Source organism: Myodes glareolus, chromosome 9 (assembly GCF_982192425.1).
Source record: "Myodes glareolus chromosome 9, mMyoGla1.1, whole genome shotgun sequence".
In the NCBI taxonomy this organism is placed as follows: Eukaryota; Metazoa; Chordata; class Mammalia; order Rodentia; family Cricetidae; genus Myodes; species Myodes glareolus.
In genome coordinates, this window is record NC_142034.1 from 94,145,670 (window position 1) to 94,172,260 (window position 26,591).

Consider the following 26,591-nt stretch of genomic DNA (forward strand, 5'->3'; position numbering starts at 1 on the left):
CATCCCAGGGCAGACAGCACCCCTCCTGTGTGCTGGTAGAGGACATCCCAGGGTGGGCATCACCCCTCCTGCATGCTGTGGTAACTTGAATCCTTGCCATCTTGTCTCACTCTGCCTGGGAGGTGGAGTCAGAGGGGTCCTCCTGAAGCAAGCTGCAGGGACCACCAGAGACGAACTGCCACTTTTGTCTGGATGGTCTCAAGGCAACAGCAACACCATCCTCATTACCTTGTGGTTCCCACCTCCACCTGAAGAAATCAGACCCCGGGGACAAGTTCACCTGTCATGGCCCAGGTGTCTGAGGTCATAGAGAGGGAAAGATTATCTCCTAGATAATTTGGGTGTGAGCCTAAGGGGCCGGGAGTTTTCCTAGCCTTGCTTTCTCTAGTTGTAAAGTGATAAGACCCACCACAATGGGGCAACATTGCTTAAAATAGTGCCCAGCTGCCCCCACCCTTGGGAAGTCAGAGGAGGCCCACCCTGCTGGAGCGTGTGGAATGACCTCTGTGGGAGGTGACGATGGGGTCTGAGAGGCAGGTTCACCCAGGGAGCTTCCCAGATGACTCCCATTCCCAGGGAGAGGCCTGGGGGTGAGTGCCTCTGAGGAAGGGGGAAGGGAAAGATGTTATTAAAAGTGGGTTTGAGTGGGCACAGCAAGGAGGCCTTGCCACCACCCCACCACCACCCCCCTGCACAGGGAATCGTTTGGCTACTGTTTCCCAGACTGGCATAGGTAGCGCTTCTACCCAGGCCATGGAAACAGGACCCAGCCAGAAGTCACCACACCATCCCAAGGCAAGGAGTGGGGGTTCTGTAGCCTCCACCCACACCCCAGCTTGGAAGCCCCTGGGAGGCTGAGCACCCTGCGGCCTCTGCTCCTGTGCTCCCACCGATAATGTTTCCGGGTGCAGGCTTCACAGGTGCCACGTGCCCCAAACCCATGAACTAGTCTGCTCTGGGCCCTATGGTGGCGGCACCCAGGGCACGTTCTTAATGGCACCCCAAAGAGCATGAGCTGCTTCCTGCTGTCGCTGTAGTGATCAACAACTGTGACAAGTGGCATGGTTTCCGTGGGGACGGGAGGTGACGTGTCCTCTGAACAGTGTGCTAGGGGGAGGACTGGATGCCTCTCCCATGCCCAGCTGCAGGGGCTAATGAGAAAGGACAAATGCGATGGTGGCAAAGGAGAGCCCCGGGGCTGGAGTTGTCTGGCAGGCAGGTTACAGGCTGAGCTTTCTGTCTGAACTGGGGGTCATGCGCCTCCTCAGAAGGCCCTCCCTGATAAGACCCCAAGGCCTTCATCCTCCCAGAGGGCACCAAGGACAATGCATTCAGGAAATTGAGGAGCCTGCTCCAGATAAACTCCAAAGATGAGAAAGCGCCAGGTCCCATTGGTTCAGTATGGCTCCTGCCCTGGTCCAGGGCTAGTCCCATGGTCTACACTGTGACCTCCAGAAAGCCTTGTCTGTCCTCAACTGCCCCCACAAAGCTGTCCCATGTCCCCTTCCAGGCTTTGATTTCCAGGAATGCTCTTATGTCTCCAAAATTTCCTCTCTAGATGTTTACCTGCAGTAGGCATGGGGACATGTGACAATTTCTCCTGGAACAGATGTGGAGAACAGAGGCCAGAATGGGGTCAGGTGTCCATGTGTGGGCAGTTTGTGGTAGAGGCATGTTATCCCATCCCCCCTTACAGTCCAGGACGAGAAACAGGTACCCCGTACCCCAACAGCCACAGGGCATGCATGAACATACCTCCCCTCCTGACTCTGTCGGGAAGAAATGGGCAGTAAGAGCTGCTGAGCTGTCGGGGAGCAGTTGGGTGTGAGTGGGGTGCGGTTCTGCCTGAAGAATTTCTCTGAGTGGGGCTAACATCAGGAGGGACAGCATGTGGGGCAAATGGCCTAATCAAAGGGATACAAGCCGAGCCTCAGGCCTGGGGTTAAAGGGAAAGGAAGCCATACGATGTCCCCAACAGATACTCAAGACCCTCAAACTGGTGAAGACAGGAGAAACCAGGTTTGATGGGGCTCTAAATGGGAATGAGGGGGAATCCCTAACCTCACCTGGATAGACGGTTTCCCCTGAGGTAAGGGGGAGGATGGGCTCATGGACAAAGCCTGTCTGTACAGAAGTTCTGAAATGCCCGTCCAAATGGACAGCCGCCTGTCTCTTCATGCTACACCACGCTGTAGGTGGGAAACTAAGGTGCTCTTTATTTGGATGAGATCATGTGGCCAGGTGCCAGCCCCAGTCACTGGTAGCCGGCCAGCTGGAGGACACTGGGGTAGCGGTTGCGGTGGGCCATACACTTTTGGCGGTCGATGAAGAGGCTGTTGGTCTTGACGGCAATGTCCTTCTCCAGGCTCATGCGTGTGTCCTCCAGGTTCCGCAGAGCCTGCTCGGCGTCCTGAAGCTTCTCCTTCAGCGAGTTGAGGGACATGGTTAGCTCCTCCACCTCACTCAGCAACCTTCAGGGGAGGGAATGGTGAGTTACTGGAGAGACGAGGGAAGGGGTAATGATGCTACTACAGAGGTCCCCAAAAGGCTTACAGGAACCCCACCAAAGTGGCTACAGTGTTGCGAGATCACTGTAAACCTGGCATGAAATCAAGACTGGCCCTTATTTCTGGTCCCAGGGGCCTCCCTAGCTGCGCAGCAGTTAGAGGGAGTCTTGAAATACTGCCACCTTGTGGCGAAAATAAGCAAGGAGTGGGAAAATAAGCAACAACAGCCTGAACAGGCGCTAATGATGTTTACAGGCAGGAACCACCCTTGAAACCTTGATTTCTAGAATAAAATTACAGTCAATGAAGAAGGAAGAAGACAGACACTTATGCTTAAGAGGGCATCCTGGCACTGGCTAGATAAGGAAATTAAAAGGCATAACCCACCATGCCTGTAGGAGGTACATGGAACACAGAACTCCATCAGAGGTACAAGGGTGGGTGGTGGCCCTGCCTCGCCTCTCTGCCCTTTGGCCCCAGGAATCTGGGTTGCCAGACTCTAGGGTCCTTCCAGGAGGGTTAGGCATCCCAGAGTGGCACAGGACCTTGCGTTGTTCCTGACACGCAACCCTCTCCAAGGTCCACTCCCCCCCACCCCAGTCTCATGTCTGCTCATATATGGGAGTGGTCCTGTGGGAGAGGTCTTAGGAAGACTAAAGGGGTTCAAGGATGATCCGAACTGCCCAGGATTGCTCCAGTACTACCTGAACTGTGCAGCGTCCCGGCACAACTCCACGTTGGGCCGGAGTGACCGCTGGTACAGGCGGGTCTGGGCCACACGCAGAGGAGCCTCCTTGTCTTTGATGGCCTGCTTCAGGGCTGCCACCTGGTGCTCCTGGTCAGCGATCTCCCTCAGCGTCTGCACAGGGCAGTGTGTGAGCCTGGGGCCAGCTCAAGTCTAGAGCAATCAGGGCACCTGCCTATCCCAACCCAGCACCTGAGGAGGGCCAGCCTACTCGCTCCTTCATCTCCAGCCCTGACTGGAGACCCTGCGAGCAGCCCTGTAGAAAACCTTCAGAGGGTCCTATGAGTCAGGCCAGTCTGTTTGTCCTCCAACCCGGGTCAAGAAAGTCGGGGCTTGGAGTTAGGATAGGCCACAATGAGAGGCTAGAGCAGGACCTCATGGGCATACCATGCCCCTCCCAAACCCCATAGCTGGCAGCTCCTACGGGTCAGCCTCCCGGAGTGGTTGTACCATCAGACCACTCCCAAATATAAATCTGCTTTTATGTCAGCTCAAGAAGCCTACAACAGAGGTGTATGGATCTCTGCTTTTGGGTGGGAAACAGAGGGGACCTTGAAGCCAGGTCATAACTGAGATAGCAACCCTGGTCTCAGCAACGGTGGTCCCTGTGGTTAAGGGAATTGGTGAAGAAAGGGCGTGGTTCGAGGGGGGCAGGTGTGCATTACCGGGGGGAAGTGGGATTAGCTCAAATGTGAGTGGGTATGCCCTAAGCATGGGATGGACGTGCTGGCAGGCGTGTCCTGGGTGCGGTCAGACAGGTGGGCGTGTCCAACGGTGGGCGTGCCCTGCCGTCCCACCTTTTGCAGATGGTACTGCAGTTTGTGGCGGGCGTCGTCCAGCTCTTCGCAGCGGCGTGAGAAAGCCATGTTCACTGCATCGCACTGCAGCCGCAGGTCCTCGGCCGTATCCCGCAGGATGCAGTCAATTAACTTCCGCAGGTTAACCGAAGCTAGCCGCTCGCGTTCGGCTCGAAGCAGATTATCCTGAGTAAACTTGGCCCACGTCTCGGGAGTGGAGGCACTGAAAGTGGAGGTGCGACCTGGTCGGGTTGTAGGCACGCAGACTCCAGCACTGCAATCCCCTTTATCACACAGACAACCCTAGGTTCTCCCGGGCCTCTAGTGGCGGTTGCTTGCCCTCTGCTGGCCGCGAGCAGAAACGCAGTCCAGGCCACCCACGGGGATCCAGGGGTTGGAGCAGGCACCAACCCAGTGTGAACTGTGGGAGCCAGGCGCCTGGGTAAGGGGTTTCTCTTTTTTCTCACACCAGCTGCAGACAGAGATTCCCCCAGAGAACTGGTCCAGGTCCGCGGGGGCAAGAGTCCTTTCTCAGATTTTGGAAGTAGAGTCAAGAAGGTGACGGGGCAAACGGGAATGCCTAGGAACCTACCTCTCCTCGAACTTGCCGGAATGCGGGTAGAACTGCACCTGGGTGCTCTCATTGTTGTAGTGGGAGCAGGCCTCGTCAATGTTGTAGGCCTCCACTTTGTCTGACCAATCCATCTCACAGGTCTCCTTGTGTTCCCAGTTCAGCCTAGCGGGAAGGAGGGGATGCAGGACCCATGATGTGCCAGGGAACCCCGGGAAGAAGGCCCCATTCCAGCTTCCGGGGACTCCAGTTCCAGTTCAGGCTTCCTTCCATGGCCAGCAGGGCCCAGGTTCCCGAACAGAAGTGGAGATAGTTGTATATGCCCAGCTGAGCAGTGTCTGCATCCCTGACTATGATCCAAAAGCCTTCTGACCTCTTTGAGCCAGTCACTGCCCTAGCTGTCCTGCCCCCCACCTCTGACCAACCTTGGGGTGGGGGTCAGGGTTGTCGTGTTGGGCCTGCTGTGACCCACCGTATCTGGCCCACGGCTTGTGAGATGGTCCTCTTCAGGAGCTCCTGGATGTTCTTGATGAGCTCAGTTTCCTGGAGAGGAGACAGTCCTTCAGAGTAGCAGAGCCCTGCCCTTCCTCTTGGGGAGGGAGGGGGGAGGGACTGAGGGGCCCAGCAGGAGCCAAGGCGTGGGCCTCACCTCCATTGACTTTTGCCTTAGTCCTCTCCCCACCCCTCCCAGAAAAGGAGGTATGATCCCAGCCCTTCCATGCTAGGTTTATCGGGGGGAGGAGGTTAGACATGTACATGAATGTTTGCTCTAGGGGGTGTCTTTTGGCTGTTGGATAACCCGTGACAGTTGTCCAGGCTCTGGGGTCACCTTCAACACTCTGACAGTATACTGAGGGGCATCAGCCTTATCCCAGGACCTAGACCACCTACCCCTGAGGACCCCAAGCCCATAGGAAGCAGATGCCCTCTGTCTGCTGCCTACTGCCCAAGGACAGGAAGGAACCTCTAGGTTTCCTTTAACCCCAACATTTTCTGGGTCTCAGGAACTCCTTCAAGTGCAAGTCCACAGGGGCCATGCTCTCCGCTGCCCTGTGTTCTCAGTAAGCCGCCCACCTCTGCACACTGACAATACTTCAGATATGCAGCGGTGGTCAAGGCTTGGGGTGTAACAGGGGTTCCCTGGGGTCCCAGCATGGCTGTTTATTTCCCCATCTTTCACCATCACCCACAGGCCTAAGACCGCCACAGGAGGCTCCAGCTCTGAGGGGTTCGGAGTTGTGCAGCATCCAGGCTGAGTGGCCCCCCTAATCTTAGTACAAGTTTTCCCAAAGCAAGTTATGCTGGGTTTGGGGGGAAGGGTGTCTAATGGAAGAAAGGGTGGAATGTTTTGTTTTATTTTGTTTTGTTTTGTTTTGTTGCAGAGTCTTTGAATGTAGTCCAGACTGGAACTTGTGACCTCCTTCCTCAGTCTCCCCGATGCTGGCATTCTAAGTGTATATGGGATCTTTGAAGCTGAGGCTCGGAGACTCTGGGCAGAAAGAGCAGATGCTGTGGCCCTCCATATCCCTCCACCCCCTCTACACTTGCAGCACTGACTGCCCCGACTTTCTACCTTGAGAGCAAATACCACGATAAGGTGCATGCTGGTACAGGGGGAGCCTAAGGATTAAAAAACAATAAATACACAAAAAACACTCAGGGTCAGAGTTACTGTCTTTGAAATCTTGGGGACTGAAGAGGATCCCAAAAGAAAGAAAGTTATTTGGAAGTCAGGGACTCCATGTGGTAAAAATCCTCCTGTGTCTGAAGGACCAGGGGATCCTGCATGGGCGGAGGGGCATAGCACTGTGTGAACCCTGAGGCCCTGTGACTCTATATGAGAGCCGGAGCCTGTCTCCCACTCTAGGCCTAAGCCACCAGCTGCACCTTCAGCAGCTCCACTTCCACGTAGTCCCGCACAAGGTCTGGATGCTGGCGGCGTTCTCGGCACTGTAGGTTGTCGGTGGCAATGGAGAAGGGCACAGCAGTGGCGTCCAGGGCGCGCTCTAGCCGCCGTTTCTGGGCCCGCAACAGGTCAGTCTCGGCAGACAGCTCGTCTATCTCTCGCTGCAGCTCTGACTTCCAGCAATGCATGTCCTCCAGGCGTTCTCCAACCTTTCGCGTGGAGTCCTGCTGCGTGCGCTGAGCCAGCGCCTCAGTCTCGGCTGCCAGCTGCCGGCTCTCATGCCGCTGCCGCTCAGAGTGGTCCCGGTCTGCAAAGGCCTGGTGGTAGCGGGCGTAACAGTTCTGAAACCACTCGTCCATTAGGTATTTGGCTGTGCGGAAGCCAGCGGTGGCCAGACCCGAGGATGTGTAGGCACCAGTATTGCAGGCCACATCATACTCTTTGTGCGGCAGCTCACAGGCCTGGATTGACTGTGGGGCTGGCTCCTTAGTCAGGAGCACGTCCGTTTGTGCCATGGTGCCCACTGCCTGGCTGAGCAGGAAGGCGGGTAGAGTGAAGGGAGGGTCACTGGGCGGTCATCCAGGCACGATCAGCGGGGCAGTACTGGTCACTCTGTCCCAAACAACGCTTCTGGTTGCCTCAGGAACATTGTATACACCAACTGCCTCCTGTTGCTGGGCAACAGGGTCACTCAAGGGGAGGGGCAGAACTGTCTTCTTAAAGGGGCAAAGGCTGAAGAGATAGCTTAAATAGATAAAAGTATTTGCCTTACAGGAACTTGAATTTGATTCCCAGAACACAGACGGAATTGGGTGTTGTGGCACATGTTTGTAATCCCAGCATGGGGAAGGCAGAGACAGGTTAATCTACGGAGTTCACTGGCCAGCTGGCTCAACTATATTTGATGAGTTCTGGGCCAGTGAAAGACCTTGTCTCAAAAAATAAGACTGACCAGCCATCATGGTAAACACTTTTTTGAAAAGGATTTATTTATTATGTATACAGCGTTTTGCCTGCATGTATGCCTGAAGGCCAGAAGAGGGCGCCAGATCTCACAATAGCCACCATGAGGTTGCTGAGCATCAACTCAGGACCTCTGGAAGAGCTGCCAGGGGTCTTAATCTCTGAATATCCCTTCAGCTCATGACAAATACTTTTCATCCCAGCACTCAGGAGACAGAGGCAGGTGGATCTCTGTGAATTTGAGGCCAGTCTACATAGTGAGTTCCAGCCTGGCCAGGGCAACATAGTGAGATCCTGTCTCAAACAAAGCAAAAAAAATCCAAAACAACAACAATAACAGAACAAAAAAATAAACAACAAACCAAGGTGCATGATGCCTGAGAAACATCACCTAAGGTTGTCCTCTGGACTCCATATGCACACGAGTACTCACACACATGTACTTACATACATACACTTACATACATACACATATGAAGGAGCCAGGCAGGCCCCCAACTCACCCCTGTTCACCCTGCTGTGACCCAAGCAGTAGAAACTCGGGATTTACATTCACTAGAGGACACTGGGGCCAGTCCTGGACCCCGGCGTGGAGTAGTGAAGGGTCCCAGACCCCTGGCATCCTGTCCTCTTCCCTGGCTCCTCAGTTCTTTCCTGGGGCTGCCCTCCATGGCCTGGTCCTGAGTTGGCTTTTCTCTGCTGGATCAGGGTGGAGGAGACTCTGCCTACCCTTTAGGGTGAATAAGCTGAGCTGGGGTGGGGAGGAGGGTATGAGGGGCAACGAAAACATGGACAGATTCCTCAGTCCTGAAGCGGCTCCTCTTCCTGTTCTTTACTCCAACACTCCCGAAACCCAAGTCACCCCACGAGCCCACAACTTGGTCCCATTTTTCATGTAGTCCGAACTACTCATGCACATCCAGGGGACCAAACGCCCACTCTACCTTAGCCTCCAGGACTCACTTTGGGAGCTGAATCCATGAATGCATCCACAGAGAGACTGACCCCATCTGTTCCTAAGGCCACTGTTTAAGGGCCTCCTCTTCCTCCTGCATCCCATAGCTAAACTCACACCCAGGGCCTCCTGTGGATGGGGGCCAGTGTTCTGAAGGGGTTTCACCCACTGGATGTATCTGGAGTTGAATGTCCTGATCTGCTCAAGAATTTCTTTCTGGGCAGCTGTCTCCAGAGCGCTAGCTGGATAGGAAACTGATATCCAGCTCCGGCCTAATAAACCCTAGTCTAAGTCATTGTCCAATGTGACCAAGAGAGGGCGACATTGACTGCAGAATGTGAGAACCACCTAGTTCCCTACTGCTCTGGCCTGAGCTCTCCCCCACCCCCACCGGGACTTCCCCCAGAGGCACCCACGTAATGGGTTCTCTCTGAAAGAAATCCACACCCTTAGCCAACATAGGATCTACAACCAGCAGCCTCTTCCCTCGCCATTGTCTTCTCCCCCATTTCCAGTCTCAAGAACCTCAGGGTCTCTTTGCTTAACACAAGCTTGGTTCCACCCTAGGCTTCTGCTTCTGCCCAGGCTGTACATTTCTAGCACCTTCCCTGGTGCTCTCCCCATAGCATCTGGCTTCTCACTCCATGCTGGCCTGACCATCTTCTGATAGTGGATCCTGGCATTTATCCAGAATGGACAATAGACATTTCATACATGTGTGGGTCAGAAGCCCTGAGAATTCAGAACCAGACCAAGCACATGGAGTTATCCCTCAAGAGCTGGAGACCAAGAGCCTTTGGGGACCAAGGTGGCCCTCCATCTGTCTCCTCCGTGACTCAGGCCCACCCAGAGCATGACCATGGCTTCTCCTTAGGCTCATCCCTGACATGTGGACCCAGGGACTGCTAAGGATGAAGCATAGCTTCTGCTCAGGGATCACATGATCTTCAGCTTCAAGAGTCAAGTGCTGGGGCACAGCAGGTGGGATACACCCATTGGATCCCCAGGCAAATGAGGAAGGCCAGGTCTCAGTGTAGACTTCCCAAGGTCAGGAGAGTCTCCAAAGCAGATCTTGGTTGAGCCTCTGTCTCCATCAGCTACTCAATCCAGGGTAAGAGGCAATTATGCTGTGGAGGTGTCAGTGTGTAGCCTCTCCCAACACCCACCCCCAGCAGGGGAGGAACACCAGTTATTCCAAAAACCTCCACGGGACTGACAAGGCAGTCACAACTATACTCAAAGCTAGGGCTACGTGGGGGAACACACAGGCAAAGTCACAGTGGGCACAGACAAACAAAATGGGATGTGTGGACACAATGGTGGGGGGATACAGAATTGTACTGAGTCGGGGGTCCTCTCTGATCTTGGCTCTCTTTCCAAGTTGCACTAGCAATGGGAACACTGAGTCTGGGCACTTGGGAAAGTTCCCACATCCCAGCTGCAGGATTCTTTTCCCCAGAAGTGCCAATTTCATGGACACTCTGCCTGTGCCCCCAGGGTCCATCCAGGTCCCTCCACACAGGGATGCCTAGGAAACAGAGGGACAGCTCTGTGACACGGGACTGACCAAGAGTGCAGATGTCCTTTGTACTGATTGTTTTACAAGCTCTAGACACCATAGTGGGATGAACTGGGTCAGAAGGGACCCCCCCTTCTTTTGTAAGGCTGGCCAATAGGCCCTCATGGCCAGAGGGCATGCCCTCAGCTTTAGCCCTAACCTGCAAGATTCTATCAGATATGGAGGGAACCCCTATAGTCTCACAGCCTCTGCCCATGACAAGCACATCCTGTGTGTCCCAGGCTGAGATGGACCCAAGGTCACACCGACATGTTAGGGCCAGCAAAGGAGAGACTGCCACATGGCCACCCTATGTACCATGGCAAGCATTCCCACTTGTTTCTGCCTGGGATGACAGCCCAAGGAGCCATCCTGACTGGAGCAGACCCAGCTGCGGGAGCAGTGGATAGCACAGTGCCATCTCCCAGGCCAGTGGGACATTTTAATTACAGAAGGATCCAAAGCTCTCTGGCATTCTTGAGCCAGGGTTGCAGTCAGCAGATGTCTGCCCAACGCAGGCAACAAACAAGCAAGAGGAGGTGGCCAAGGACTTCTGGGAAGAAGAGTCCTCAAGTCCAAGTTTAAACAACGGTAGGAAAGAGATGTGCAGGATATTGGGGGTGTACCCCTCCCCTGATGACCCCCTGGGCCACTGTGAAAGACCTGTTTCCCTTCAGAGACATCAAGGCAGTGGTTCTCAATCTGTGGGTGGCAAACCCTTTGGGGATCACACATCAGATATATTTATATTATGATTCATAACAGTAGCAAAGTTACGGTTATGACGTAGTGAAGAAATAGTTTTATGGCTGGGGCAGTCACAACATGAGGAACTGTATTAAAGGGTCACAGCCCTAAGAAGGTGAAAAACTGGCCAGGCGGTTGTGTCACACACCTTTAATCCCAGAGGCGGAGGTGGGTGGATTTCTGTGAATTCGAGACCAGCCTGGTCTACATAGTAAGTTCCAGACAGCCAGAGATGTTACATATACAGAAAAACCCTGTCTTGAAAAAAATACCAAAACAAAAACAAAAACAAAACAAAACAAAAAGGTTGAGAAGCACTGCCCTAGAGGATGAGACAACACGCTAAGGGCTGAGCCCAGCAGTCTGGCACTGGGATTGAGCCTCTATTGGCAAGGCAGGACCAGGAGGCTAGGGGAGACTCTTACCTGTTTTCCCAATCAGAGAACAGAAAATTATTCTCATTGCTACTTCATAACTGTAATTTTGCTACAGTTATGAATCATAATGTAAATGTCTGGCATTCTGATATGTGATCCCTCCACACAAAGGGGTCACAACCCACGTGTTGAGAACCATTGCTTTAGGACCAAAGGTTGACCTTGGGAGATGGCTCAGTCAGTAAAGTGCTTGCCGCACAAGCCTGAGAACCTGAGTCTGGGTCCCCAGCATTCTTGTAAGGAGCTGGGTGTAGTAGCGCACACCTCTAACTACACAGAGCTGGAAAGACAGGAGACAGGAGGAATCCTGCAGCTTGCTGGACAGCTAGTTCAGTCGATCAGTGAGCTTCAGAGGCCCTGTTTCCAAAAAAAAGTGGAAAAGTGATTTAAAAAGTTACCAAGAGGTCAATACTAGCCTCCACACACACAGGTATGCACACACAAGCATGCACACCCACACATGTATGCACACACAAGCATGCACACCCACACGTGTATGCACACACAAGCATGCACACCCACACGGGTATGCACACACAAGCATGCACACCCACACGTGTATGCACACCCACACGGGTATGCACACACAAGCACGCACACCCACACGGGTATGCACACACAAGCACGCACACCCACACGGGTATGCACACACAAGCACGCACACCCACACGGGTATGCACACACAAGCACGCACACCCACACATGTATGCACACACAAGCATGCACACCCACATGCACACACCATATTTACACAAATCTCCAAGATCATGCATAGCTTTGAAAACATAGAAAAGGAACTCTTGCCAGGTCTGATGGCACCTGCCTAGAATTCCAGCTACTGTGAAGGATAAGGCATGAAGATCACAAGTTCGAGTCTAACCTGGGCAATTTAGGACAACCTTGTCTCAAAGTGAAAAGAAACAAAAGAGACAAAATGTAGCCGGCAGAGCTGCTGTCCAGCATTAACAAAGATCTGAGTTCTGTCCCCAATCCCACCAAAATGAAATGAAACAAAGCATGACACTTCAGCGAGGCGCTTTGAGTTACACCTTTCCATGCCTTAAAAATAATAACCTAGGCCAGGCAGTGGTAGCGTACGCCTTTAATTTCAGCACTCGGGTAGCAGAGGCAGGTGGATCTCGGAGTTCGAGGCCAACCTGGTGTACAGAGCAAGTTCCTTGACAGCCAGGGCTACAGAGAAATCTTTTGTCTTGGAAAACAAAATGAAACACCAACATAAACAAGTGCCAACACACTTTGCAAAGAAAAAAGAAAACATCAAAACGTGGAAACCCAGTATGGACATGGCTGGGGAGAGCCCACACGGTTTTTCATGAGCATCTCAGCAGGCCATCCAGCTCTATACCGCAAGATTCACAGGTACCGCTGGGCCCGCTGAGCCATGCCAGGCTTTGAAATCCAGCCATTGGGAATGACTCCAAATCAAGGAAGGAGGCTCAAACGGACAGGGAACAACCATTTGCAGCAAGCTTTGCCCCAGAGACACATCATCGGGGGTGGGGGGAGTAGATAGGGACCTACACTTAGCAAAAGGGCAATAGAGCCACAGTGAGGATTCCTCGCCAAGGACATAGGGTATCTGAGAATCAGACACACATCTGAAACACACAGAGACACACATATGGTGAGAGGCAGGCAGGGAGCAGGATTTCCCGCCGAGTTCCTGCAGGGCCTGAGCAAGATGTGGTAGAGAAACCAGTTAGGAACAAGAGGGATACAAAGTGGACACCTAGGAGAGTCTGAGGTTTCAAATGCCAAGCCAACAGGAGGCCTGGTCTGGAGTCAGCTGTGGGAGCTGGGCAGAGGGTGGACTGCCAGGAAAATGCTGCCATATTGAAAGGAAGAAGGGGTTCCAGTGAGGAATGGTCCTGGTCTCCATCAAAAAAGGGGCTTTGGGGTTTCCTGTAGGCCAGTGGGGATTCCTGGGGACAGAGCATTATCCTGACTGGCCCCAACTGCCCATTCAGTCAGAGGAGCCTATAGAATATACAGAAGCCTAGATCTAATGACCAGGGGTCCCCCTCAAGCACCCTCACCAGGAACTTCCTGTGCTGGGTAGCTGGGGGGACATATCCCTACAGGTGTAGCAGCCTCATACCCAATGGGCCCATGAGACAGTGCCCGGGGCCTACTGCCTTTGAGAACGGCCAAATCCCTACTTTATCAGCTCAGCTTTATCTGCAAAACCTCCTACAATTCCCTGAGAAGAAAATTAAATAGAGGATTTAGCAGAGATTCTGAGACTGTCTGGGCAGAGCTGGGGTGGACTAACTCACTGGAGGCTGCTGAGCTGAGTCCTGGCGGGTGGGCAGTCACCCCAGCTGACTCTCCCTGACCCTGCAGACTCGGTGGAAAGAGAGGCCAGTGGAAAGGGCAGCTTCAGCCAGTACCACACCGAGGCCACTAGGCTTTCCGCTTCCCTTCCCTCCCCCACCTGAACGCAGGAAGTGAGGCTCAGCGAGGTAGCACCGTTAGCTTACATAGGAGCTCTGTGGTCATACTCCCAGGCACCCCAAAGTGTAGCTAGTGTTCAAGTGCTTGCCCCAGGGAGAGAGATAGGTATCATAGTCCCCACCCCAAAAAAGAAACTCCACAGCCAGATATTGAGGTGCTCGACAAGCTCCCAACAGCGCAGTCCCATACCCTTTATCACGTGGTGGAAGGCTAAAGCACAGAGCAGCTGGGATCTAGCAAGGGAAGACGCATCCTGGGAACTGTGGCTTCCTGAGATGTCGGTAAACTCTGACTCACTCTGTTATGTTCTTTATGCAGAGCCGTCCAACCTCTGTGACCTACTAGACCTGAGTTCCTCGGCTGAGCAATAGATGAGGGGAGAGATGTAGCCAGAGGTCAGCCAGATGTTGGGCCTAATTATCATGGAAGTATCCACCTCTGGCCCCACCATCCCTCCCCAGGGCTGTAAGTCAAAAGCCCACGCCCCCACTCTCACGTCCCCGAGTCTCAGAATAGGAACCCATGCCACTTGGTCACTCCTGCCGGTGGGGCTACAGGTAGGCAGGGACCATGGGGACAACCAGAAAGGACTTTCTCCTGGTTTCTGCCCATCCGTGGCCCCCAAGGAAAGTCCCTTTGCAGAGGGAGGACAGCTGGCTGCTGTCCTGTGGACTCTTGTTGGTCTCTTCAGGGCCCGTTTCCCCGTCAGGGCTCTGTGGTGAGGGGGCCTGGACATCCCTGTAGCACCTTAGATAGAGGTTCTAGGTCATATGGACAGTGAAACTGGGTGTAGAGGGTGAATTTTCAGGTAAAAAGACATCTCATGATGCTAAAAAGTCCCCCAAGGGCACCAGCACCAGATCTGAGTCCACTCAGCACAGTGGACCCATGTGAACTGAAGGGTTTGGCTTGGGCAGGGAAAATGCATTGCCTTCAGCAGCTGGGTAAAACTTTGCTCCAAGGACCATCATCTCCTTCATACATGAGAGTGCATGACCATATGCGCGCGTGTGCACATGCGTGCACGCACACACATGCACACACTCACGCGTGTGTGCATACGTTGGCTCTGATCCAGAACAAGTTGGCAGAGCTTTTGAAAACCTCTCAACAGACCTACCAGCCATGAAGAATCAGCAGTACACAAAGTAAAGAATCTCTGCATTGACCAGGGGACCAGAGTGGTCACACTCCTGTCTAGAGACCATGCAAGATCATCTGGACCTTGCTTAGTTCGGAGGTCCTCAGGAACCTGGGTCATCCTAGGGCTTTGAGACACAGAGCTTGTCAGCACAGCTGACCAGCGCTACCAGTGCTGAGGGGCTGACCCAGTCGGGAAGGCTTTGGGGGGCTCATGGCACCTTTCCAAGACAGACACTGTTGGTGGAATGTGACCACCAAAGGGAAGACAGCCCAAGGCTAATACCTGGTGGTTAGCCCAGCCATATGGTCTCCAGGAGGGAGCCTCCAAAACCCCTATCTGCTTGGGTCAGAGGGCACTGGATCAATCACCCACATTTCTACACTACCTCCTCACCAGATAACCCTAGGGGTTTGTCTGATCCCAGAGTCTCCCACTATACCCTTCACAGAGAGCTAAACAAGGTAGTGACTGTCTACTACCTTCTTGGGGTCTTGGAGAACAGTGAAAAGTGGGACACGCTTCTGTCCCTGGACCTAGTGGAGAGAACAAGAGGGGAAACCCATGGCCTCTGACCTCCTCCATTGTCATGGTTTTAGTTTTTAGGGACACCCCAATCCAGGCCTCTGGTCAGCCAGCCCAATTCTTCTACCTAACAGGCTTCAGTGGCCACTACACTAGCTAGGCATGCCTCCGGTACCAGCAGTGACAGCAGCCCTGTGACCTTGATCATCTCAGCTGAGGGGGATGGGGCAGCACTGGGAGCTCTCAGTCCCAGTGATGTTAAGAGGCCCCACATCTTCCAAAAGATGCTGCCACAGCAGAGTAGATTAGGGCTGTGCTGGCGAGAGATAAGGGCCTGAAGGTCGTTTGGAGGGCAGGCACTTAGCACGGGCTGGGATGGTGGGGCTCTCTCTACTGTCCTGGTCTCTTCCCATTGCCCTGGCCTTCCTTCCCCCTCCCCTCTGGTTCTGCCCTATGAGGAGATGGCAGGGGAAGGGCATAGTGCTGCCTTGAAGTCAGGACACCCAGGGATCCTTGCCAAGTGCATTTAGGAGTGGTCAGGCCCATGGATGACCCAGGAGCCTAGCCCAGCACTTTTGTGCCCACCGCTCAGGGACAGAAATAGACAAGAGGGTCTGGGCTCCACCCATCACTTAGTTTAAAGAACCGCTGAAAATAGACATGAAGAAAGTCAACTAGATTCACATGCTGTGCCCCCAAAGATCCTCTTGGGAGCCGTGGCTATGGCCTAGAGCCACTTAGCTGATGGAACCAGAAGCACTCAAAAGTTCAAATCCCCACTAGAAGGGAGCAAACCACCCATTAAGAGCAGAAGGAGATAGCAGGCCCCTGGACCAATCTCTATTTTCCTGGCCAAGCTCTCCATACCACCCAGTCCCCATTTACATCCCCCCACCCCATTTCCATGCCTGCCTTCAGACATCTTCCGGCCTTGACCTCTCCGCAGGAGCTGCTTCCCCTGCGCTCCTTCCTTCCCACAGAGCCACCCTGAGCCCCCGATCTCACAACCACCTCCCTGCCCAGGTGGCTCTTGTCACTTTGTACTCTCTGGATCAAGCCACAGGTTGAAGATGTTGTCCCTGGGGCTCTCCTGAGGGCTGGCTGCAGAGCCCACCCCTTCACCTCTTTAGCATAGGCCTGAAGTGAAGGAACAGAGCACAGGAAGGAACTCCATGCCCTCTGATGGGGAGGGGGAGCATCTCACAAGCAACTCCACTTTTTGCTCACTAGACCCCAAGCCAGAGCTGTCACAGAGCGGCACAGGATGCACCCTGAGGTCTGGGTTGGAGGGGACTGAAGCGGGGTGTTAGTCACAGGGCAGAACCAACTATTTTCCTTCCACACATTCCTTGGCTGCTTTAAAGAAGAGCGTAGAGCACAATATTATCATTTAGGAGCTGGTCAGGGGATTAGCAAGGCCAAGAAGAGAACCAGAAAGCTTTTCACACTGCAGTACACAACCGCGCAACCGTGCAGATAGCCCTGAATCTATACACTGCCCTGAACGCAGCCTTGAGCATGCTCGCACAGATTTAAACATGGCTGTGCAAACGGCCCCGTTCACAGCTGTACGTATTACACAATAAATGAGGGTAGTAGCATTCCCGCTAAGAGAGGCTTAAGTGCCCAGTGCTGCAGAGGAGGAGTCCACTGGGAGTTTCAGGATCTGCAGGGGCTGCAGCTGAAGGAGAGACAGGCTGCAGGAGTGGGGGGGGGGCGCAGAGCTAGGTCCCAGCCACGTGCTCCTACCAGTCAACCACCTAGTCCCAAGCAGAACCCTAGGAAATGCCCAGGGAATGTCAGGTGGCCATCCTATCTTCCTGAGCTGGGGGAGAGGAGCTTCCTTCTTCCCCATTGCCTCTGAGCTCATTCACATCTTCCCTCTGCAATCTTTCAGACTTCATGTCTCTACTGGCGGGTCTCAAATGTCAACTTAGCTCCAAAGCATTGATGTTCCTTTCAGACAACAAAGTCCTGGTAAAGCAGCGATAGCCTTGGGAGAAGACGAGGAAGAGGTGGGTGTCCAGATGTCCAAGAACAATGCAAAAGGCTACAAGTGTTGGTGAGAGACATAGGGAGGCCCCTGCCTGCGCCTTGAATTCTTTGAAGGCTGGAAAGGAGGGTAGTGACAGAGCAAGGCCATGGCCATGCAGCTGTTGGCTCTTCTATGCCCAACAAGGCCAGCTCACGCAGTTGGTGTCTCTAGGTGCCCGTGGCCACACCCACCTGCTGAGACTGAAGATCCACTCAGAAGACTGTGTTCTCCCTAAGATCCAACCTTAAGGCAAGGAAGGGAGTAGACTTTCCTAAGCAGTGGGAAGAACAGAGCCTTCAGCCCATGAGCCCTTAAGTAGGTGATAGCATAGGACGGAGACAGCAGTCCCACAAAGCTCTGTAAAGTCTACCTGTCACTTGCACCAATGACTGGCTATAGCCAACTCTCAGACTGTGTGGTGTCCCAGCATGTACTAGATATTCACTGGGCATCAAAATGAATGGCAGCAGTGAATTGTCCAAACCCCAGATCCATGCAGGAGCTCACTTTCTACCTGACACATCCTCGAGCCACTGACTATGGACCAGGCTAACATCCACCCTCACAAGGGCAGGGAGGCTGCTATACACAGTGGTGAACTGCAGATATGGCCTCACAAACAGCAAGCCAGGGCAGGGAGGGCCTCTCACCACCAGGGCAGGGCTAGGGTGGAGCTACCACAGAGTCACGGAGGTGTGGCCTTGGCTGCTCCCCATTAACAAGGCCTCCCCCTGGAGGCCCCTGATCAGGCCTGAAATAGCCCAGCGGCAGCCGACACAAAGGGCTGTAAAGACGCCAGGGCGGGCTGGCAGCAGACCCCTCCCTGGCGCTAATGCACTGTGCATTATTGTAAGTGGAGCTTTTGTGAGCAACAGCAAGGGTGCTCCGGGAGTCAGCCTTGGCCGGGAATACTCTGTGCCTTGGCTCCAGATGCACAGGGGCTGCTCCCTTGGGGTACTACTGCCTCAAGGTCACCCCAAATCTTCTCTTCTCTAGTCTCCCATGCCCCATGCTCCAGTCTACCTTGTAAATACTGGTTCCTTCCTTGGCCATTCTGATCCCTTGACGGCATCCTTCTTGGAAGCCATATCCCTCTATTCTCCATCTGCAGAGACCTGCCCAGGACCCCTCTGGGAGCTGGGTCCTGCCCACTCCTCCACCTCTGGCCCTCCTGTGTCATCCTGCCTGTCCCTGGGTCTCCCCTCACTTCCACCTCCCACCTAGCTCATCATTAAGGTGGCACACCAGTTCCTAGAGACATTCTAGGCCAGCCCCACAGATTCGGTGCCTTAAATCAACAGGCCTTGATTCTCCATCTTCTCTATGGCTCTGGAAACTGAAGCGTGACATTGAAGTGTGGCAGGGCCTTTCAGGGTGCACCCTCCTGTGGTAACCAGGGAAGATCTTCTCTGCCACTGTGGTTCCTGGGGGCTCCCTGCTGGCTCCGAATTGACTCATGTCCTACCTGGGATGGGCTGGGGCTTAGCGAGTCCATTGGGCAGCTGGTGGGCTAGGAGTGTGGCATGGCAGGGGAAGGGGTTTGTAGGATAGAATCAGGAGGCCTGGTGCTTACCTGCTGCACAGGTAAGGCAAGAGTGCTACCTGGAAATGGCCTGCGATGTTCTTTCAATAAACTAGAAGAGGCTTCCCCTCCCTCGGCCCAAATACTGGCCAGAAAGGGAACATAGAAGGCCATAATGCATTCTGGGAATGTGGTCTGGTTCTAAGACAAAAGACTATTCACCTCTGTATCTCAGTGAGAAACTTTTTACCAGGCCTGGGGAGTCGCAGGGAGGGTCAATCCAGGCCTCCCATTGCCAAAGACTGAAACTGTCAAAGAGAGTCACCCCTGTCTGCCCAGGCTACCCAAGAGCCCATGTGTTGGGGTACCTTCTCATACATTTCACATCTACCTGTGGGTCTTCCCTGCCTCGGTGTCCCTCTCTACCAGCCCTGGAGGCCCGAGGTTCGTCAAGGATATATGCACCTTCTTTAACACCGGAATCTGATTCATAGCACCCACCTCTCAGCCTGCCGGGACTCAAATCCTTATCCCCAACTTCCTGCTCCTCCAATACAGCAGTGAGTGGGAGGAAGCTGAGACCCTGGCCACCCACTGCAGAATCCAGTGACCTAGGAAAGGGGATAAGCGCATCGAGTCAACCAAAGCATGGATGTGAGGGCTGGGAAGATGGCTCGGTCAATAAAGAATTTCCCGCATGAACATGAGGATTTGAGATCAGTCATTCATATAAAGCTTGGCCATGCATCTCTACACCCACAGCCCACGCTCCAGATACATGGTTTGGGAGTCATTTTTGTTTGGTCCAATTAAACAGCTCATCCATCAGCTCTGATCATGCTGCTCCTGGCCTAGTCAAAGGCAGGACAGAGTGTCACACCAGACACAACTAAGAAGTCAGTGACTAGGTGAAAGAGTAAGAACAGAAGCAGCCTGAATGGCCGAGATAGCATGTCTCCCATCAAACCCCACTCCTATAGGAGCACGTTCTAATGAGAACTACCTAGCTGAGCCCAGGACACAGAATTTATAAGAACAAGCACAGGCTTCATCAGAATGCAAAGAATTTAAAGAAGACACGAACACTTCACTGGACTTTGGGGATAATAAAAAAACACCTCAGCAACGTTCAAGAAAATACAAATACCCAGCTGAAGGAAATGACGAAGATAATTGAGGATTTGAAAACTGAATTCAATAAAGAAGTGAAAACACTGGAGAGAACACAGGAGAAAGGAAGATGGAAGCGAAAACATCCCGATTAGAAAACTCAGGGGGAAGCCTGACAAGAGAAGATAGAAACAGGGCTCAAATAAAAAGCAGAGGCTCCAACCAAATAAGTAAAGACAGAGGAAAAAAGCATAGGAAAGGAACACCTTTCAAAAGACCAAACCTATGATAGGCACACATAGACGAGGGAGAGGAATCCCAGTACAGCAGCACATATCAGATCTTTAACAATATAAGAGAAGAAAACTTCCCCAGATGAAAAAAGACACTCCCACACAGATTCCAGAAGCACTCCGGTGCCAGGAGATGGTGGTGCATGCACTTGGGAGGCAGAGGCAGGAAGATCTCTGAGTTTGAGATCAGCCTGGTCTACAGAGTGAGTTCCTGAACAGCCAGGGCTACCCTGACTTGAAACACTAAATAAAAACCCTGACAGAGAAACTCTGACTTGAAAAACTAAATAAAAAAATAAAATAAAAAGCACACTGAATCTCCTAACCTAGACCAGTCTCATCATAGTTAAAACACTAAATGTACAGAACAAAGAAAAACACTGAAAGTTACAAGAGAAAAAACATAAGACAGATAATAAAGGGAAATCCATCAGGATAACAGCTGGTTTGTCGATAGAAATTCTGAAAGTCAGAAGAGCCCTGAACGATGCATACCAAGTTCTAAAAGACATGGCTGCCATCCTAGACTGTTGTACCCATCAAAACTGTCATATTCACCACCAGACAGTGTGGCACACACCTTTAATCCCAGCACTCGGGAGGTAGAGGCAGAGGCAGGTGGATCTCTGTGAGTTAGAGGCCAGTCTGGTCTACAAGAGCTAGTTCCAGGATAGGCTCCAAAGCTACAGAGAAACCCCATCTTGAAAAACAAAACAAAACAACAAAATCATATCCACCAACAGCAAAATGCTAAACAGAATACTAAACTAAACAACACTTTGAACCAAAGAGAAAAAAAAGTACATCCAGGAGACTCTAGAGATGCCCCCCCAAGAAGAAACTATAATTAATGAAATACAAAGCACAGCTAAGAGCACAAACAGCAAACAACAACAACAACAACAAAATAACAACAACAACAATAACAACAATAACAAAATGACTGTAGTTAACACACATCACTCCATAGTAACTTCAACTTGCTCTCAACTCTCCAATCCAAAGACTGGCTAGCTAAATGGATTAAGAAATAAAATCCATATATCTGGAGCGCTGTCTTAGATTTACAGACAGGCACCACCTGTCTGTGAGAGGTGTACCCAAGCAAACGGGATCCAGAAGCAAGCAGGAGTTGCCCTCCTAGTACCTGACAGAATAGACTTCCAACTTAAAACCTGCACATGGTGGCATGTACCTATAATCCCAGTTCTAGGGAAACAGAGCCAGGAGGATCCCTGGGGCTTCCCCAGTCTAGCTTAATTGATGAATGCTATATCTAATGAGAAACTCTGTCCTAGGATAAGATGGAGAGTGACCAAAAAAGACACCAGATATTGATCTCTGGCTTCCACATATGTGCATACATGTGCACACATAATTGCATGCACAAACACGTAAACTCACAAATAAATACAGAGAAAGAATGAATGTGAAGGTAAAACTATGAGCAGTGACCCCTTCCATAGGTCAGGAGCATACAAATGGCTCTTTCTGTAGTCTCCTGGGCCCTAGAAGTCACAGGAGTTTCCCAGGTGACCCTGGAAGGAAAGAATCTACCTCCCACTGTCTCGGGGAAGGTCACTGCCTCCACCTTGGATAACGCCCCAGTCTTCACTAAAGGTGAGCCGTTCACATGACAGAAGGCTGATTCTCCACTGAGTACATAGCACCTGCCTTGAACTCCAGCCAACAGGATCTGTGATGGATTATTTTTAAACTTCTCTACCGTGCGTGAGAGATCTAATGGGGTTTGCTGTGGGATAATTGCATAGGGAAGGTCAAAGTTCAGTGAGGCAGCTGCCAGGCCAGCTCCCTTCACAATCACCACGGTCTGAACCCACAGCCAGGCACAGAATACTCCAGGCTTGGTGGCTAGTAAAATTGGTTCTGAAAGGCAACACTCACTGGGATTGGGAACATACAGGCCCGGGGAGGGTCTCCATGAGGGATGAGGCTGTGGGACCCGGCACAGGAGCGGGAGGTGACAAGCCATAGCAGGGAGGGGCATGGTCAAGCAGAATAGGTGCCCAGTCTCTGCAGCCACAGGGCTTAAGGGGATGGCTAAAGAGCGCCAGGCATTTGGAGGCACTGATTCTGGCTGCAGAATGGGTAGAGTCCTAGACATAGGCCTTGGGCTCAGGGGCAAACAGGGACCACCACTCTATGGATAGATACCGATTCAGTCTGGGAGTTCTGCAGGTCATAGGTCAACACAGATGTGCTATCCGATTCTCACTCACACTGTATAAATAGTCAAGAGGACAACTTAGCTCCTTGGGTGTGAATCTGTGCATCCATGCCTCCTTGTCTCCTATTAACTTTGATTGGCTAGTTGATCTGGGGGTTCTCAGCCAGGAGAAGCGCTAGGACTCCAAGAACCTTGGCAGGAAAGATGGCATCCCCAAGCCTCACTAAGGAACTGTCATCAATTGTGGCCACATCTGAGACTCTTCCAACAGAAGGGGTAGCTAATAAAACATCACATTCCCAAAAGCAACAAAGATCAGGGCTTAGTGATAATAAAGAGTGTCCCTCCCACACCAGGCCCATGGATTAGACTGCAGCAGAGTGATGACTTCCTCCAGGGACAGCCAAGTCTTTCTGAGACCCCCTCCTTGCTGTGAACTGGTTCTCCAGGAGGATCCTGTCCCTCTAGAACCCTGGTATCTAAGTAGGGCCCAGTCTGTGTATCTAGACAAAGCTTCTGGAAGTTCTGCAAATCCTCCTAGGCAGACACTATGTTCAAATTTCTGGGGCAGGGAAATGTAGGAATGGAGGTGGGACTTGACTCTAGACATTACCCAAAGGCAGAGTATGTCCTGGGGTCATTGGATTTAAATGTCACAGATGGGGATGAAGAAATGAGAAGGAAGAAGCTTGGACAGTCAGGTGGAAAGAGAAAAGACGGCAGGCCATGAAGGATTGCTGGTCACGGATGTTCACTGCTAGTGGCAAACAGTACTTGTTGACCAAACCCAATGCCAGGGGCCTGGAGATACCATACCCAACGTGGTTTAGACCTAGGAACCAGGGACAGGTAGGTTCTGGTGCACCGACCTCCTTCAAGGCCAGCTTCGTCAGGAAGCTCCTCCTATCCTACCCTAGCCCTGCCATCTCCCACTGCTACCGTTCCTCGGCAAAGTGCTGAGTCTGAAGCTGGCAGAGCCGGGGCGCAGCCCTGGTTGAGCTACTCTGGGCACACTGCAGAGGGGACAGAGCTGTGATTGGCTCCAATCAATGGCGTATGGTAGCCACAGCTGGGGGCCGAGCAGCCTGCCAGGCGTGAAAGTTTGGGAGTAGACTAAATTGCTATGATATAAGGGTCAGCGTCACTTGGAGGAAGACATAGAGGATATTTGGTGGGGTGGGGGAAGGAGGCCCAACATTGCCTGTAGGGTGTGAGGTATGTTAGAGGTGAAGGTCACCCCAGTGAAGGCTACAGCTACAATCCTGAGCTCCACACACACAAAGGGCTCAGTGTCTAGTTCTGGATACATCTCAGGGGGCCAATGGCCACTGTCTTGGAGAGGACAGATCATAGAAGGTACACAGACATTCCATCTGCCTAGTCCCTAGGGGTCCCTGCTAAACAGTTCAATTTGAAGGGTTGGAAGTCTGGTTCATGAGTTCAACGTGCAATACCCACACCACTTGACTTCTACACCAGCCAGCTGGATTCCCAACTGCCTGCCCCTAGATTTCAGGTAATGCTCAGATCTCTTTCTAGCCCCACATTTCTCTTGTAGCCCAGGGGTTCCAAGTCTGACAGTCAGCAGCAGTTCTGGGCTTTAGGTGTCTTAGACTGGAGACCCTCCAGGCTACCCTATCCTCACTGTGTACTTTGGGGAGACTTAAGCCTACAGAGGTTAGGGGCTGTATACTTCCACGCTAGTCTCTTCGTAGCATAGCTCAGCTCAAAACAGGTTCAGGGAGGCTGCCTGCTGAGAGCTAATCTCTACTCTGGATAGGCTGGACCCAAGATAAGCTGGACCAGCTCTGGTCCAGGCAGAGAGACATCAGCATCTGGTGTCATTCTGGGTCCAACAGAAGCCTCTGTACCCCACCAAGGTAGGGGGTGGGATACATGGAGTCAGGCCATCCTGTCTCTGCTCCCAACTCTGAGCTACAGCATCTGCTCTGGGAACGCGGGTCCCCTCTACCGAGAGCTGAAGTGGAGGGGAGCAGTGGGCATTTTAGGATCCAGACTATAGTCATCGACCTCCAGGGTGGTCTCTCAGAGCAACAGAGTTAGTTGTCAGGAATCCCTCCTGCCCCTGCTGCCCTGAGCAAAAGCAAGGCTCAGTCAGGAGCAGAGCTCCTACATTTGGTTGGAACCTGTGCTCATCCAGCCACTCGGTGCAGGAGATGGGCCGGATGCGCGTGGCTGTTGCCTGGCAACCTCCTGCCTGCGCGCCTGAGCCCCTGCGCCCACGCAGCCATCTCTGTCTCCACTCAGCACTCCTGCCCGTGGGCCCAGATGGCCAGGCCAGGAGGGGACAGTGGAGGGAAGTTGCCCCAGTGTCTGCCCTGGTCAAACTTGTGTCTCTGCCCCTCAAGGTGGATTGTGGGCTGCAGGTCTCAGGGGAAGAGAGGCAGGGGACTCAGTCAAGTCAGCCTGGGTGGGAAGGAGCATCTCTGGTTCCAGCCTCCTACACACAGCATCCATTTCTCCCAATGTCTGCCCTGCTCCACTCAGAGCTCCCTGGTCTCACTTAAGTCTCCAAAGGAGCCCTGGGGATGGGCAGTCTTTGCCATTCTAGGTGAGGAAACTGACGCCCAGAGGGTGTGCCAGTCCAATCTGCAGCTATAGGCTCCAGTCAGAGACTGCACAACACTGAGGAGTGAAAACCCAATTTTAGAGCAGGGGTGGCATGCCCTCCACCCGTGTGACAATCTGGGGATCACTAGATGGGTGTGAGGCTCCAATTAAAGACATCATGACATCGGCCAGTGGGGGTGCAGGATGCAATTGCCTATGCTCCAGGAGGTGACCCCATTGTCACTTGAGGTTACGCTATCAGGCCCAAGTTAGAGCTAGGACCCAGCGTGACATCTCTAAACCATTGTGACAGAGGACACCCTCCCCCTGCAGGACGCACTGGCTGGAACTCCCTCTGCCATGCTTTGGTCCTGCAGCCCTCTGTGACCTGTGAACTCTACTCTTCTGTTCACCTGGGCTAAAACAGTTCCATCTACTTCCTAGCCCTTTGACGCCAGGAATGCCACTGGAGAGTCGCTAATACCTCAGGCGACAGGATAGCTGTGATAAGGCTCCTGTCCCTGATCGTAAGGAACCAGTGGGCCCCTGATAGTAGTGACAGGAAAGGTCACAGGGGACAGGAGGTGGAGGCTCCACTATGAGAAAAGGCAGCAGATGCAGAGGCCCAGGGGTAGTCTGTACTTCCTATGCGGGTGCATGAGAAGGACCACCGTCAAATAGAGGCCTGGCCCAACCTCATGAACATCTCTGAGTTACAAGGGGGCATGGGAGGCACAATGAGGGTCTCAGCTGGGCTATTTTCCTGGGCAAAGGCTTCAGCAGGTTTAAGCTGGGCCCAGGAAAAAGCTTGCTTAGCTATGTTGTGAACTAATAAAGTCGATCAGGGTAGGAGAATCCCCTAAATGGACTGAAGTTGTTTGTTGAGCCCCTGGGATGCTCCCCAAGTACCCTCAGTAGCAGGTCTGAGCATCCAAGATAAATCCCTACCTGTCTCCTCCAAATGCCACCTTCTGAAGCTAGCCCAGAGCACTGTGACATCAGAAGGTCCTAGGAAAGCTTCCTGGTTGAGGGGCTGAGGGACTAGCCTGCAGTGAGGGTCTCCTTATGGGCTGTGCCCACAGACTTGGGATGTGGGAAGCAATTAGTGAGCACCTACTATGGACAGCAATGAGTGCTGTTCTTTTCTCTGCTGCCTGTTCCCATCGGGCAGGGACCGACCATAGAACCCATGAGTGAGAGTGGGGGCAGGGGGGGGCGCCCTGCCCTGCAGCTGACTCACGGGAAGCAGTGGATGTGCCTGTCTCACCAGGGCTCCTGGGCTCCTCCAGGCAGACTGAGGACTGCGACTGTTTGTTGGAAACAGAACCGACATTTGCATTACCAGGCCTGCAGCCCTGGAAACCAAACACTGTGTTCTGAGCTCAGGCTGCGCCGGGCCAAGCAACGCCTCTGCCTGTCTAGGCAGGAGCAGGAGACCTGCTGGCATTTACCCCCATCCCAGGCTGAGTTGTCTGTATAGTTCTCAGGATACTCCAGTTTAAGGAGACATGACCGCTACCCCAGGGGTGAAGGGACAGCTGGGGG

General features: G+C 52.8%; 1 protein-coding gene across 3 annotated transcripts; it reads right to left on the bottom strand.

Moving 5' to 3' along the window:
* Positions 1-2,192: 2,192 nt before the first annotated feature.
* Positions 2,193-26,322, bottom strand: Tekt4 (tektin 4). Of its 3 annotated transcripts, none has more exons than XM_085694786.1 (6): positions 26,287-26,322; positions 5,093-5,163; positions 4,642-4,785; positions 4,050-4,272; positions 3,212-3,366; positions 2,193-2,471 (listed from the first exon to the last, which is right to left on the bottom strand). In XM_085694786.1, exons 3-6 carry the CDS (start codon positions 4,752-4,754, stop codon positions 2,255-2,257), a joined length of 708 nt encoding a protein of 235 aa, XP_085550912.1. In that variant the 5' UTR covers positions 4,755-4,785; positions 5,093-5,163; positions 26,287-26,322; the 3' UTR covers positions 2,193-2,254. The 3 variants fall into 3 exon arrangements, with proteins under 3 accessions (XP_085550912.1, XP_048292094.1, XP_085550914.1); XM_048436137.3 differs by lacking the exon at positions 26,287-26,322 and adding an exon at positions 6,508-7,190; XM_085694788.1 differs by lacking the exon at positions 26,287-26,322 and having other exon boundaries at positions 5,046-5,163.
* Positions 26,323-26,591: the final 269 nt, after the last annotated feature.

Excerpts from the sequence above, each read along its gene's own strand:
- Tekt4 (XM_048436137.3), bottom strand. The coding sequence starts at position 7,041 with ATGGCACAAACGGACGTGCTCCTGACTAAGGAGCCAGCCCCACAGTCA. Across the intron at positions 4,786-5,092 it reads CAAGCCGTGGGCCAGATACG|GCTGAACTGGGAACACAAGG; the intron begins GTGGGTCACAGC and ends CCTTCCCGCTAG. Across the intron at positions 2,472-3,211 it reads CGGGACGCTGCACAGTTCAG|GTTGCTGAGTGAGGTGGAGG; the intron begins GTAGTACTGGAG and ends CCTCCCCTGAAG.